Here is a 16,552-nt window from a genome sequence, read left to right as displayed (position 1 = left end):
ACAAGGACTCGGATTTAAAAAAATTTTTTTTTGGTAACATGCCATAATAATTTGGCACAAGATATTTATATCTACATTCATTTTTATTAGTGCTGTCAAAGTTAACGCGATAACGCGATCTCAATTTAACGCGATTAAAAAAAAATAGTGCCGTTAACGCAAATTCTAATTTGGCCCTGCGAGTCACCCGTAGTTCCTGTTGAGGCTTGTCGCGCACTGCTTCAATAAGAGTACGTGTGAGTGATGGAGAAAGGCATAGACATATAAACATCCTCGCCGCCATATTGGATGGGGCAAAGTGGAGATTCTTCAACTGTCTCTGGTATAGCGTCTAGACCAGGGGTGTCCAAACTGATCCATAAAGGGCCGTGTGGCTGCAGGTTTTCATTCCAGCCATGCAGCAGCACACCTGACTTGGCTCATTCAATCAACTGAACTGTCTTCACACAGTCAAATACTTGCAGCCACACCCACCCTTGATTAAAGGGTGGGTGTGTCAGTTGATTGAATAAGCCAAATGAGGTGTGCTGCTGCATGGCTGGAATGAAAACCTGCAGCCACATGGCCCTTTATGGATCAGTTTGGACACCCCTGGTCTAGACAGTAGCAGAGAATGAAGATGCCTCATTCATGTGCTGCGTTTAACTGTACCAACAGGTTTACCGTCCGAACGAGATCACATGGGATTACCTTTCACAGGTGAGACTGGAAAAATACTTTTCAATACTGTTCCTTCAGTCTTCGGTTTCCCAGCTGATCTCCACCGGGTAGGTGTAGAGTTATAAGCAGTGAGAATTAGATAATACAGTGCCACACTATGATGAACGGTTTTGAACGTATGATGAAATGTTTTTATTTTTATCTGTTTTTTTTCTTCTTTTATGGCAAATACTTCTCTTCAAAAGAAACTAATGAAGAGTAAAATAAAACATTTAATTTTCACAGTGATATGCACTTTATTTTTCATCCCTTGGTTTTCTCATCTAATATGGAAGTTATGGATGTCAGTGGCTGTGACAAGACGTGTTATGCTCTGCAATAAAAACAAAAAAACAAAAACATTGGTACAAAGCAAGCCCATTCACTTTTTTATGCTGATAAGAGAATTACAATGGTTTTTCATGTGACAAAAATGTGCGATTAAATTGCGATTAATCGCGAGTTAACTATGACAGTCGCGACATTAATCACGATTAAATATTTTAATCGCTTGACAGCACTAATTTTTATACTAATTTCGTGCAAGAGAATGCACATTCACCTGTTCATACGTCATGTTCAGGAACAAACTAAGGCCAAGTTTACATTAGACCGTATCTGTCTCGTTTTCTTCGCGGATGCACTGTCCGTTTACATTAAAACGCCTGGAAACGCCGGGAAACGGGAATCCGCCAGGGTCCACGTATTCAATCCAGATCGTGTCTGGTCCGGTGCTGTGTAAACATTGAGAATACGCGGATACGCTGTGCTGAGCTCTAGCTGGCGTCGTCATTGGACAACGTCACTGTGACATCCACCTTCCTGATTCGCTGGCGTTGGTCATGTGACCCGACTGCTGAAAAACGGCGCGGACTTCCGCCTTGTATCACCTTTCATTAAAGAGTATAAAAGTATGAAAATACTGCAAATACTGATGCAAATACTGCCCATTGTGTAGTTGTGATTGTCTTTAGGCTTGCCATCCTTCCACTTGCAAGTGGTAAGTGACGCGCATACCGGATATGCACTGGGATCACACACACAGCGGCTCAGTCCCGAATCACTGCTCGTGCGCTTCACTCGCGCGCTCTGTGAGCTGCGCAGGGCCGGAGTGCGCACCCTCCAGAGGGCACTCGCTGTTCAGGGCGGAGTGATTTGGAGCGCAGGATGCCTGCGGAGCCGAGCGTATCCGTGTATTGGTGTTGCTGTGTGCACGCGAATCGTTTTAAAAACGTTAATCTGATGATCCGCTGATACGGTCTAATGTAAACACCACCTAACGCTAATGGCACTAAAATGCCTGGAGAGAACGCCCCTAGGATTGTCTGTTTTACTTATACAGACTTCTCGTGCAGTGTGTGTGTGTGTGGGGGGGGGGAAGCACGGTTATGTGTTCCATATGTAAAAGAACTATCGAGGAGACGACCTCGAACTTCAATCGTCATTTGGCAAGACTCCACCCAGAGAAGTAAGTGACACGCTATGTTCATTGCCCTGTTGATAGAGGGGCTTACTTGCTGACTGATGAACTAGCGAGTGTTAACCCTCTCATGTTATTTGCCCTGTTGATAGTGGGCGGGGCTTGCTGAGTGATGAAAAAGCTTTTCATCTGTAGCCTGTTAACTAAAATGGGGCAGTCGAGCAGGAACGCTCGTCCAACACAGTAGCAGAGACGCTTTCACAAAAAGGCAGCAACAGCCGCCGTCAAATGGTGCGGTTTGAGTCTTGTTCTCGGATTCGACTCGAAATTTTCTTTAATGACTTGGATTTGAACACTGGGGACTCGAGACTGGACTTGGCCTCGAGGTTTAGTGACTCGACTACAAACACTGGTTTACACTTAGATTGGGGAAAAAAAAAGTCTTGATTACACCTTGAGCACATAAAAACACGTCTGTTGGTTTTCTAAGCAGTTGATGAGGCAAATTCACCACTTTGGGTTTCCACATAACTTACGGAGACGCTGCCGTCTCTGTTGAAAATTTCAGAAGCTCTCAAGTGGTCATGTGATTCGCTGCTAGCACTCTGATTGGATGATCTTTAAAAAAAAAAATAAAAAATTGCCCAAAGCGATCAAAATTGTTCAGACAGAAATTATGTTGCTCAATCTCAATGGGAAAGTGTCGACGCACAATTGCCCGGCAACACTGCCCAAAAAGTTGCCCTGTCTATCATCACCATTAGGTTATTATAAGCATCACATGATCAGAGATTTTTCATCCTGTTGAGACATTTTGAACGTTCACAAAGATTTTTATCACAGCCAATCATGTGCGTGCTGCTGCAGTCAAACGGATGACCCTGCTCAGTGGAATGGAGTAAAACAACACGTTTTCAAGGCAACTAACAGATAAAGGTAATTCAGATCACCATTTCATGTCAGGGATGTGAAGTGATGCACTCCTCTGACCACACCAGACGGTTTATAATTCACAGACCTTGAGAGATTAGTGAGGAACCAGTGCAAAATCAGTGTAAAATGTTTATTTAAAAAAAAAAAAAGATAAACCTGCAGCTTAGTTTTAGCCCATGTTTACATTAGACCGTATCAGCGGATCATCAGATTAACGTTTTTAAAACGATTCGCGTGCACACAGCAACACCAATACACGGATACGCTCGGCTCCGCAGGCATCCTGCGCTCCAAATCACTCCGCCCTGAACAGCGAGTGCCCTCTGGAGGGTGCGCACTCTGGCCTTGCGCAGCTCACAGAGCGAGCGAGTGAAGTGCACAAGCTGTGATTCGGGACTGAGCCGCTGTGTGTGTGATCCCAGCGCATATCACTTACCACTTGCAAGTGGAAGGATGGCAAGTCTAAAGACAATCATAACTACACAATGGGCAGTATTTGCATCAGTATTTGGAGTATTTTCATACTTTTATACTCTTTAATGAAAGGTGATACAAGGCGGAAGTCCGCACCGTTTTTCAGCAGTCGCGTCACATGACCAATGCCAGCGAATCAGGAAGGTGGATGTCACAGTGACGTTGTCCAATGACGACGCCAGCTAGAGCTCAGCACAGCGTATCCGCGTATTCTCAATGTTTACACAGCACCGGAGCTGACACGATCTGGATTGAATACGTGGACCCTGGCGGATTCCCGTTTTCAGGCGGTTTAATGTAAACGGACAGTGCATCCGCGAAGAAAACGAGACAGATACGGTCTAATGTAAACTTGGCCTTAGTCGTTCTTCCTCTTGCACGGTTTTTAAAACTGCACAACTGGTACGGTATTAATAATTTCACCATGACTACAGTACATGACGGTTGAGACCCGTATAATTTCAACTTGCGTCCATGCAGCAGCTCTTCCTCTGCTCCGAGTGGTGCTAATTAACCTGATTGACAATATAAAAATCGGAGGAAATGCAGATTTATTTGAGACAAAATATTTGACTGAAGTAATCTGGAGCAATCGCATGTATCAGAAGCGTATGAAACGCCTGTGGGGAACCGGTGACCTGTGCCGTACTCCAGCATGCTAATCTGCTTTACTAGAAGCGACTGGAAGTAAGCAATGAAATGAAGGACAGGCTAAACACGCACTGTGAACAAAATTAGCATACCTACACGAGGTATTCACACATACAAGCTACAGTTTTGAGTTTATATTGCAAAGTAATTATACTCTAACAACTAGATGTACAAAAAAAAACCCAAAAAAACTGGTGCTCATATTACACACCCTAAAAGATGAGTTAGATCATTTCCATCCACAGTGCCGCACTCTCTCACAGCGTCTCTCCATATCCTATTAAATTTATTTTATGGAAAATGAATGGCCAGAGTGTTACAGGAAATGTCCACAGGACAAGTCTTCCTAGCCATAACCTACTTGTAATAAGGTAATGGAGATTCATTTACCCTTAAATGCAGAATCGCTGAGTGAGGCAGCCTTCTGTAAAACATCTCCACTCTTATTAGTGCTGAGTGTAGCTGCCATCAGAGTCAGTTATGCAATTTAAGTTCATTTAATATTTTGAGACAATTAAAAGAATGATTGACATTACTGACGAATAAATAAATTCATAAATAATTGGGAACATAGTCTAGTAAATATACAGTGCTGAGTGTAAATGAGTACACCCCGTTTGAAAAGTAACATTTTAAAGGTCCCATGGCATGAAATTTTCACTTTCTGAGGTTTTTTAACATTAAAATGAGTTCCTCTGACCTTCTTAAGTCACCCCAGTGGCTAGAAATTTCATAATGTGTAAACCAAACTATGCCCAACATTTGAGAATGGCGCGTCAAAACGGCGCGTTGATAAACTCTTCCCTTTACTACGTCAGCAAGGGAGATGATCCCCACGCCCCCCCTCTGGATTCCCACCCACTGTATGGATTGCCCACCCAGCTCAAAAGTTGCCACCAAACATGGAAATTGCGCTGTACATGGATGTGACAACACAGAAAGGAGTCTGTTTTTACTGCTGACGGGAGAGCCCCTGAAGACGCAGTGGCTTAATTTTATTTACTCTAATAATACGCCGTCGAGTCTACCTAAGACGGTGTATGTTTGTCGGAAGCATTTTCCTGATGAATGTTTCCACAACTTGGGACAGTAGGGCAGGTTTTGCACATCATCTGTCACTGAAGCCTGGGTCCGTACCAAGCATCCCTGCCGCATCAGCCACAAACACCGAACAAGTAAGTGTATAACTGTTAAGTCGTTTTGCCGTGTTTTAAAATCGGTGCCACGTTAGCCTTGCAATGGCTACATTAGCTGTGCAGCTAACCGCTTCCTGCAGTTAGCCAGGTACTCTGCGCTACAAAACCAAAAAGCATGCAGCATGCCCTGTTATAATAGCCAATCAAAACAGTTTTTACAAAGACACCCACATTCTTTTTTTTAAGTCACTCGTTCATTTTATTTGTTTGTTTGTTCAGTAAAAACCCAAACATTTGTTGAATTTATTTTATTTCCTCGCGTCGCACCTTAATGACGTCAACGCGCGGTATTTTTCCCTTCGTGGTTTGTTCCTTCTCTCTCGCCATAGTAAGACACCCACATCCGCTTGTTCTGACCCACTGGAGGTAGCGTCACAGTGCTGTTAGCCAATCAGAGGTAATACGTTTGCATGTCATGAATATTAATGATAAGACCCGCCCCCACCCTCTACCCTTCCCCGCCTCCTGCTTCTCATTAGCAAAACGACGCACTGGGAAAAGCGCTGAAATGGGGCTTTCTCCCAGGAGGCTATATCTACATGCGGAGGGTTCATTTCGAGAAAGGCTGCGGATATAACATCTGGAAACCTCCACGAGCCCGTTTAAAGCATCAACAAACCACCATGCCATGGGACCTTTAAACAATATCTCAATGAACACAAGCAATTTCCAAAACGTTGACAAGACAAAGTTTAATACAAGATCTGTTTAACTTATAACATGAAAGTAAGGTTAATAATATAACTTAGATTACACATTTTTCAGTTTTACTCAAATTAGGGTGGTGCAAAAATGAGTACACCTCACAACAAAAACTACTCCATCTAGTACTTTGTATGGCCTCCATGATTTTTAATGACAGCACCAAGTCTTCTAGGCATGGAATGAACAAGTTGGCGACATCTTGCAACATCAATCTTTTTCCATTCTTCAACAATGACCTCTTTTAGTGACTGGATGCTGGATGGAGAGTGATGCTCAACTTGTCTCTTCAGAATTCCCCGTAGGTGTTCGATTGGGTTCAGATCAGGAGACATACTTGGCCACTGAATCACTTTCACCCTGTTCTTCTTCAGAAATCCAACAGTGGTCTTAGATGTGTGTTTAGTCATGTTGGAAAAGTGCACGACGACCAAGGGCACGGAGTGATGGTAGCATCTTCTCTTTCAGTATGGAGCAATACATCTGTGAATTCATGATGCCATCAATGAAATGCAGCTCCCTGACACCAGCAGCACTCATGCAGCCCCACATAAGGACACTGCCACCACCATGTTTCACTGTAGGCACCAGGCATTTTTCTTCGTATTCCTCACCTTTGCGATGCCATACAGTTTTGAAGCCATCAGTTCCAAAAACATTCATCTCGGTCTCATCACTCCAGAGTATAGAGTCCCAGTAGTCTTCATCTTTGTCAGCATGGGCCCTGGCAAACTCTAGGCAGGCTTTTTTGTGCCTGGGCTTTAGGAGAGGCTTCTTTCGTGGACGGCGTCCATGCATGCCATTCCTCTGCAGTGTACGCCGTATTGTGTCACAGGAAATAGTCACCCCAGTTTGGCTTTCTACTTCTTTAGATAACTGCAGTGAACTCGCATGCCGATTTTCTTCAACCCTTCTCGTTAGAAGATGCTCCTGTCGAGGTGTTAACTTCCGTGGACGACCTGGACGTCTCTGTGAGATGGTTGCAGTTCCAGCTTTCTTAAATTTTTGTACCACTTTTGCTACAGTATTCTGACTGATAAGTAAAGCTTTGCTGATCTTGTAGCCTTTACCTTTGTGGTGTAAAGAAATTATTTTCTTTGGGGAATTCTGAAGAGACAAGTTGAGCATCGCTCTCCATCCAGCATCCAGTCACTAAAAGAGGTCGTTGCTGAAGAATGGAAAAAGACTGATGTTGCAAAATGTCGCCAACTTGTTCATTCCATCCCTAGAAGACTTGGTGCTGTCATTAAAAATCATGGAGGCCATACAAAGTACTAGATGGAGTAGTTTTGTTGTGGGGTGTACTCATTTTTGCACCACCCTAATTTGAGTAAAACTGAAAAATGTGTAATCTAAGTTATATTACTAACCTTACTTTCACGTTATAAGTTAAACAGATGTTATATTAAACTTTGTCTCATCAACATTTTGGAAATTGTTTGTGTTCATTGAGATATTGTTTAAAATGTTACTTTTCAAACGGGGTGCACTCATTTACGCTCAGCACTGTATTTAAGGTATAAATATAGCGAAACTAATGTCACTGTGAAGAAGTTTATTTTGTTGTTGTATGCATGCATGCTTGTCGGAGCGTACCTGTAACGTAAGGCTACCTGTTGTTTTAAGTTTATGAAGAGTTGGATTGTTGAAGACTTGTCGAGCCTGAAGTTTCCTTTTACTCCGCGGCCAATGAGGTATGCCGTTATTTGTGTTTAATTATGATAATTTGTTATGTGAACTTATTCTAAATCACAAATGCTAACGCTGTTTACTTGATAACAGAATACCTCATGTTTCATTATCTGTATAGTTAAGTTATATTTCCTTTTTGAGATGTTTATTTTTATCATTATTCTCCATGAGAATATTCTGGAAGGCTGTAGAGTCATTTATGTTTTTGTATTTTATTTTATCTAGTTCTCACGGCGTTTTGACGGCACGCTGAAAGCATGGATGTGCAATAAAAGCCCGTAACTCCAAGAACGCCTTGTGCTCGTGTTTTCAACTGGAGGGGAGCTATACTGAGCGGCACGTGATCGTAGTGCAGGGTTTCTAAGGCCAGTAAGTAAGTAAGTGTTGGAACATTATACCGTGCCTGAGGGTAGGGAGTCCAACACCCGTTTAGCCGTTGCCAATTCCCACCCCGTTATCTGGGCCCTCTGCTACAGATGACTTGCAACCATGTGATCAAAATGCGCGATGTCATGAGCGTCCGCCATGATGGTAGATATACAAAGCAACTGGGATGGCAGCCGCTGAAAGTGTGTCTGTAAATAATGCTGAATTTTCTCAGTATTACCACAATTTGAACGATCCAGCGAAGAGTTGATACAAAGAGAAAATAGAGGTGTGGTTTTCACCCATATTATTAAAAAAAAAAAAGTCAGACTTTTCTGAAGATAAGACACTTCTACCGACTATCGAGTACGAATACGGATCATTTCGTCCAATGGTGAAGACATTGCATCCAAAGCCTTTTTCATACGCACGATCGATTATTTTATATTTCGGGTATTTGTTTGTTTGAAAAAAGGAGGAATTCCCAATGGAATTTGAAGCAAAACATTTTTGTAAAGCAGAAATATGCACAGGTGCCCATGCAGGCCCGTGCCACTTGCTGACCCTGGGATGAGTTCACTCCCTGGTCATTGTAGGCTGCTCGCTTGCATGTCTATGCTTCTGGCTGGATCTAAGTCTTTAGGCGTGGAGCAGTGCTCTTGCGGGGGATCCGTTTGCGAATCCTGGGCCGAGGTGCGGTCCTACAGACCCAAGACCGTGCTCTTTCGAAGGGGGAGGTGCCTGTACAATTTGGCTTCGCTGTGAGCTCCGTTGGCCGAGTTATTAATTTTTTAAAGCCGGTTGGATCATATTAAATCTTTAGGTGCGGAGCAGCGCTTTCACGGGGCTTTCGTTCGCCAACACCGGAATGCCTGAAATATAAAATAGAGATGAAAGTGGAGCAAAGAAAAAAACCCTGAAATATTGGGGGGGGGACGGGACACACGTCCCCCGAAAATATTTTAATAACATAACACACAAAACCCTGCATTCTAGTGCATTTTAGTACTTATTTTCACTAAAACAAGTTAGAACTTTTAAGCCTTTTTCTTTCATGTACATTAATGATTAACATGTCAAAAATATCAAATTTAATTCCCCTAGTTAATGAGTAATTTTCAGGAGTGCATTTAGAAAACGCGGTGATTTTCCTGCCTACACAGTTCATTACTTTGGAGGAAAAAAAAAAAAAGACAGTTGAAAGTAAACTCAGCAAAATCCCAAAACAGTACTGTTAAAAAGTAAAGGTTTGTTAGAGTTTCTAAAGCTTTCAGGTTTTAATGTTGGGGACATTGAGCCTCGTTTATCAATCTTTTAGCAGAGTTGTGCGTTTGCAGAAGCTAAAGTGAACTAAACATTTCCAATTCATATTTATGCGAGTTGAAGCCAATTGTTTACATTAGTTCGTATTGTCTGTAAATTTAAACACGCCAATGAATACTACATTTCTCATGTAAATCAGGGGCGTAGCTAGGATTTTTCAGGGTGTGTGTGTGTGTCACACACTGACTGGCAGCCTGAGTACATTATGTAACAAAAAATAATTACCACTGCTAGTTTTAGGCAGCTTAGATACCGGCTCTTCCATTATTGCTGTTTCTTCCACGTTTTCTTGATGATGTGTTCTAGAAACGGCACTAAAACTTCGCTTCGAAACCACAAAATGCAACTTTGATGGGAAAAAAAAATTATATATATGAGTGATTCCACGCTTATGGGTACTGAAATGGGGACATGAACTTATTTTTAAAAATTCACCTAAAACCATTTCTTTTTTTTTTACCATCAGGTCACAAAACATGTAATCTTTAATGAATGATATGTTAAAAGATAACTTTAATTTTCTGAGATGTAATAAAAACATATTTATATGCCAAAGTCAGAACGGAACAGAAGTGTTGTGGACATATCTCAATTTTAACAATGTAGAATTACTTTTTGAAACATAGGAAGGTGATGTTTTAGCAAATATAATTAATAAACATGTGTAGTAGAATAAACATACACATTCTTTCAATAAGATTAACATGGTATATAGCTAGATTGTAATTAATTTGTAACAGACGCGAGATGGACAATCGTAACAGAAGTAATGTAACAGACATCATTTTGGAACTCATAGGCTTGACTTTGGCATATAAATATGTTTTTATTACATCTCAGAAAATTAAAGTTATCTTTTAACATATCATTCATTAAAGATTACATGTTTTGTGACCTGATGGTAAAAAAAGAAATGGTTTTAGGTGAATAAGTTCATGTCCCCATTTCAGTACCCATAAGCGTGGAATCACTCACATATATATATATATATATATATATATATATATATATATATATAAAATAGGGGGCATCATGGCTCAGGTGGCTAAGGCGCCATACCATAAATCCGGGGACCCGGGTTCGATTCTGACCCGAGGTAATTTCCCGATCCCTCCCCGTCTCTCTCTCCCGCTCATTTCAGGGGCGGCACGGTGGTGTAGTGGTTAGCGCTGTCGCCTCACAGCAAGAAGGTCCTGGGTTCGAGCCCCGTGGCCGGCGAGGGCCCTTCTGTGTGGAGTCTGCATGTTCTCCCCGTGTCCGCGTGGGTTTCCTCCGGGTGCTCCGGGTTCCCCCACAGTCCAAAGACATGCAGGTTAGGTTAACTGGTGACTCTAAATTGACCGTAGGTGTGAATGGTTGTCTGTGTCTATGTGTCAGCCCTGTGATGACCTGGCGACTTATCCAGGGTGTACCCCGCCTTTCGCCCGTAGTCAGCTGGGATAGGCTCCAGCTTGCCTGCGACCCTGTAGAAGGATAAAGCGGCTAGAGATAATGAGATGAGATGAGATAAAATAAATTGCTTACCTCTCTTCACATCGAAAGAAGGAGGAAAGTTTTGTTTGTTTTGACATGGCCAATTATTAACACAAGAGAAAATATTCGTAATTCGCAACTAAAAGACTGCAGTGACACTGGCAGCTTGAACATGCTTTCTAGTGCGATTATGTTGTGCTTGCACAGAACGGTGTCAGTCCTGCACGCCTTAGCTCGTGCACCTGAAGGCGCGCCTTGGGCGCGTGTGCCTAACGAGCTCCGGCATGCGCGCCGTTAACAAAGAACACCTGTCTTTAATCAGTGAACTATGTTTGGGCTATTTAAGGACTGCGCCCATGCAAGGACGATGCGAAGTATGACACCAAGCCTAGGAACGCGAAAAATCCAAAAAATAAATTTTTCCATTCGGAAAACTGGAGATTTTCAAGAGTTGTCAAATATCCGGATTTCCGGGTCATTAGCGGAAAAAATCCGGTGGAAAATCTAAAAATCCAGAATTCCGGGAAAATCCGGAACACTTTCATGACTAATAAAATAATCGATAGTGCGTATGAAAAAGACTTTGGATGAAGCGTCCGGATCCCCTCGTCTCCTCTCCGTACTGAGCCTCAGTGTTTCCTCGCCCTCTTTCTGAATCACGGACAGGATTCTAAAAAAAAAAAAAAAAAATCGGAACGAGTACCATTGTGACCACAACCACATCCAGCACAAAGAACGAATCGCGCACACGTGACTATGTTTCGTACGGAACGTCGCTTGAGCCCGCATTTGTATTTCCACCAACATGGCCGACATCCGGGTTTCTATTTTGCTTTGACGTCACTTGCAAGTCAAGGATTGCATTCAAGCTACCAGTCCAGGAAGGTGAAGGCGAACATGTACTTCCTCTGAAGTGTCTTTTCATTCATAAAAATAAATAAACACCACTGAACTAGAAGGCGTGTTCAGATTTTTAACTGGTACTGCATCCTCTGATATCACCCATCATCAGGTATCGGGTGTGTTCGTGTTCAAATAGTTTGGCGATATTACCTGTGATGGTGTAAGGATAATAGTTCCAGGCCTTCTCCGTCACATAGAAGATTCTGGGCACCACTGCTCTTGCCCAACTGGGCAGTTTACTGTGAACAGAAAGAGCATTACTTTATTACAGATTTAAAAAAAACACACCACAAAGAAAACTATTTATTTATTGGATAAAATACTACATGGGTGCTTTTATTCTAGGTTCATCTGTGACTCAACCATAATGTCCACGCTTTAAATGTGCGGCATAGCAGACAAGCGCCTGTCCTGTGGTCAGGAGGATCATGAACACCAACCCTGATGTTAAAGCTATCCAATGGCCAGGAGGAGTCCAAGAGAGCAAAACTGGCCATATTTTCTTGGCGGGAGGGGTGGCGCAGCATGTTCGAAAAGATGTAGCTTCACTTGTCTTGGAGGAAGCACGTGTTTATCACACTGCCTGGTTGGTACGCACTGTGTGATGGGTGAGAACTGGCAGGTTGAGCGAAAATGGGAAGGCGACCCTGACAGGTGGTGCCAGCGTTATTGGTTGAGACGCCTAACTGACCTTTACTTGCTCATTTTCCATGCCACCTTTTTTTTTTTTTAATAAACAAAGTGGCAATTAAAACGCATTTCGTTCCATAACGTGACATTCCCAAGAGAAACATAATAACCGACAGGACTGTGGTTTGATCAATATTGAATTGGTTTCAGAACAAACAAGTCAGACCTGGAAGATTTTGTCACTCGCAAAACATATAAAGGATGATTTTAGGTGGGCTTTAAAAGAGGTAGCCATCTTAGCATCACTAATTTGTAGCTTGGTCATTAGTGTTCCCACCAGGTCCTGTAAACATTAATAAAAAAAAAAAAACCCTTTGCAACTTGCTAAAGCTTTCATCAGGTTCCACTGGACATAATGGAGTCTTTCACTACAAATTGAGAGACTGCAAGGCAAAAACGTTGGCCCCATTTCTGTAATGGATTTTATCTGTGCAATACAAAAGCAAAAGCAGCTATATCTCACTTACAAATGGGACTCGATGCCTGGGGTGCAATAACATTTCTCTTCCTTGCACATACACACTCAGCCTCGTCTTTCACAATACGTTCTTTCTTGCTCGTCGTCGCCTACACGCGCACACTTTCGCTTTTCAAGGATGAGCCGTGCTTCCTGAGTGATGGGGTTCATAATCCCAAATGAACTGCAGCCCAGGTCACGCAGACCCACAACTCTCCTGCACTGCGCTCAGATCTTCGCTTGGTGAGTCGGTCATCCTTAAATCGCATGTGCATGGAAACGCAGCGAAACATGGTGTAGGAAACCACGGGGACAGGACTTGCACCTACTCACGTGTGGTTGAGAGCCACTGACAGAGGCCACGCCTCCTTAATTGGAACTGAAGAGCAAAAAGACCAAGCTTTTCGCTTTGTAGAATTTCAAGTGCCTTTTTATTGCTGCTTTACAAAACCAAACGAGTTCAAAAGAAGAAATAAAAATCAAACCAGGCTTCCGAGCGACTTTATAGCCTCAAGCTCGTCCCTGACATATGGAGTCACGACACACCACATCTTCATGTTCCTGTGGGTCCAGTGAATCCTGCCTGCTTTAACAGATGCATGACTATTAAAGCTTGCCAGAAACAGTACATGCTTCTTTGGAGTGTGTGCGTGCGTGCGCGCGCGTGGGCGGAGGCTGAATTCACCCCAAAAACTGGCAACATCAGAAGCAATTAAACGCAACACCCTCTGAAGGCGACTGCGCCTCACTCTCAGAGCCTTTAAAAAAAACAAAAAAAACTCATTTAATTGGCAGTGCATACTGCGATGGTTTCCGAGGGCAACGGCACGGTTCTGAAACCCACGGTTTTTCAAACCAGAGCGCTTCTATTGGCACTGGCGGAGTTTTTCTCACATGCTCAGAGGGGGAAGAACTCCCCCATGATTGCAACTTCATTAATCATCCACCCAGAACTTGCGGGCTTACGCTAACAGACTAGCTGATCAGATTGGTGTCCAGCTGGTGGTAAAGAACGCTGAGGAATCTGCTGGAAAACTGCCCCTCCTAAGCATTGCTGCTAATGAGGATCGAGAAGCATCTGTGGCACTTGGTGTGGACCGCCTAGCTTTGCTTTCCTCGCCAAAGCACCAAAATTTCCCAAATGTTTTATGCAGCACGTTCCAACCTATTTAAAAGAAAAAGCATGCCTGAGTAGAAGTAGACCGATCAGAACGATTAAGAGGAGAGAGAGAAGGGGGGTTTGCACACGTGCCAGTGATTATGGCAAGTTAGCTGGATAAAATAAATTATAAAAATGGTACATTATTAATAGAATTTGCACAACAAAGTGAGGAATACTTTTTTTTTTTTGAGTGACTTATGCCTTGTCCACCTGAATACAGATTTTTTTTTTTTTAAAATGAAGTCTGGCGGGGCGGCACGGTGGTGTAGTGGTTAGCGCTGTCGCCTCATAGCAAGAAGGTCCGGGTTCGAGCCCCGGGGCCGGCGAGGGCCTTTCTGTGTGGAGTTTGCATGTTCTCCCCGTGTCCGCGTGGGTTTCCTCCGGGTGCTCCGGTTTCCCCCACAGTCCAAAGACATGCAGGTTAGGTTAACTGGTGACTCTAAATTGACCGTAGGTGTGAATGTGAGTGTGAATGGTTGTCTGTGTCTATGTGTCAGCCCTGTGATGACCTGGCGACTTGTCCAGGGTGTACCCCACCTTTCGCCCGTAGTCAGCTGGGATAGGCTCCAGCTTGCCTGCGACCCTGTAGAAGGATAAAGCGGCTAGAGATAATGAGATGAGATGAAGTCTGGCTTAATATTAAAATGCTTTCTATTCACATTGGCAAATAGCAGATTCTACCATAACTGGATCCATTAATCACCTGCCCACAAAATAAGAAATTTTTCTTGTCCTTTTTTCAGTGAGGTAATATTTTCAAGATTGAAAATATGGTATTTGGTCTTCTAAAACAGCACGTCATTTAAAAATACACTGAGTATATCAATAAAAGATTTTTAAAGAATAAAGTTCTATTTCTTTGACATATCTGACAGACATAACTCCCATTTTAAAAATCACTTTCATTATCCCTGTTGCTATCGTCAGTGAATTTCTGTCAGATGACCTGACGATAGACTCAGCCATTATGGATCTTTGGTAGTTATCGTGTGGAAGCAGGCTTTATCATTTTTGGGTGTCAACAGATAGAGTTGAAATAGATTAACAGCGAAAAAACTATTTCGTTCACGACGAGAAGCCCACAGTTATTTTTAAAAAATGCTATCGTCAGTCTGTCAGTCAAATGCGCCTGCCGATAGCAAAATTCAAGCCCTCACCACGCACATGTCGACTGATGCAAAGAGGAAATTCTACTGCGCATGATTTTTGTGACAGCAGACATTTACTTCCGGGCAAGACTTGGAGTTCTGACAGCTAGATTTCATCAAATAAATCAAGGTAAGATTTTCAGTCAGCTAGACAGAAATTTTTGACGATAGAAACATTGAGAATATATTTGTGCATTCATATTTAAATTTTTCTGGAGGAAAACTATCGTAAGTTGAGATAAATCAGAGCCACTTGCGACCAGTGGTCGCGTTAGACTTTTTCATTGTCCGTCATTTTGACGGACAGGGTCGTAAAAATTCCGTCATTGTCCATTATTATCTGTCATTTTATTTTAACTTTTAAATGACAATGTATATAGGCTATAAATGCTATATATTTAATAACTTGTGTTTTCATGGACTCATTTTCATTTAAAAATTAATTCACAGAACAAGCTTGTATTATTTAATCATTTATTTATGTATTTATGATGCAAAAAGATGAACAGAGATTCTGACGTTCGGTCACTTGTGAACCCATTTTCCCTCCACTAAAAACATTGCGGCTGTTGTGCCTTAACGGGCAGATGAACAATGTTATTTTACAACGTAGCAAGACAATTGCAGTTAAAATATGAACAGTCCACTACAACGATTTAAGTGACAATCTAATTTGACCTGTTTGCGTGAGCTCAAACCTTCCTTCTGGCCCGCATGGATTTAAATTGGGAGCTCGCTTGTGCATAATCAAAGTCGTCAATGGAGACTGCTGCCGAGGCAATTGTCATTAAATTTTGCGTCTTTGCCTCGGACAGACGACTTCTCATTGACGTTTTAATTTTATTCTGAAGGCTGAACCCGCGCTCTGCTGCGACACTGGAATAACCAGCGCCACTTCAGCCAAAGTTCTGAAGTCGGGAAACATTTCTCCCAGGGAAGTGATCAGAAGCCGGCAAGAGCCTCTGAAAGTTGGATTTCCTGACTCTGCTAGTACTCTCTTCATAGGGAGGAAATCCTGCAGCATGTGGTCTTTCTGCACCAGTGGTGCAGCTGCACCCCGCGGAGCCTGGAACCTGACACGGAAGGTCTTAAAACGAAGTTATGTTTAAATGTTAGTTTGTCTACCCGTGCTCTCATTAAAATGATAGTTTAGCAGATATTCGAGCAGTGATGTTCCTAAGCTTGCTGGGGAAGAATACAATAAATCGATATTTGTTTCATTTTAAAAACAAGAAAACAACTAGCCTAAATGAGCGCTATTGT

At 42.5% G+C, this 16,552-nt stretch overlaps 1 protein-coding gene across 1 annotated transcript in view; it reads right to left on the bottom strand.

Annotated features, from left to right (window-relative positions):
* LOC132884894 (cytoplasmic phosphatidylinositol transfer protein 1-like) overlaps positions 1-16,552 on the bottom strand; it is a 125,201-nt gene that overhangs the window by 27,333 nt on the left and 81,316 nt on the right. The window contains exon 3 of the mRNA XM_060918937.1: positions 11,983-12,071. Within this exon, the coding sequence (XP_060774920.1) occupies positions 11,983-12,071 (89 nt within the window). The remainder of the gene's footprint in view (positions 1-11,982; positions 12,072-16,552) is intronic.

Source organism: Neoarius graeffei, chromosome 4, assembly GCF_027579695.1.
Source record: "Neoarius graeffei isolate fNeoGra1 chromosome 4, fNeoGra1.pri, whole genome shotgun sequence".
Taxonomy (NCBI): Eukaryota; Metazoa; Chordata; class Actinopteri; order Siluriformes; family Ariidae; genus Neoarius; species Neoarius graeffei.
The sequence above is the reverse complement of the archived record's forward strand: the minus strand, read 5'-3'. Positions and strand labels throughout refer to the sequence as shown.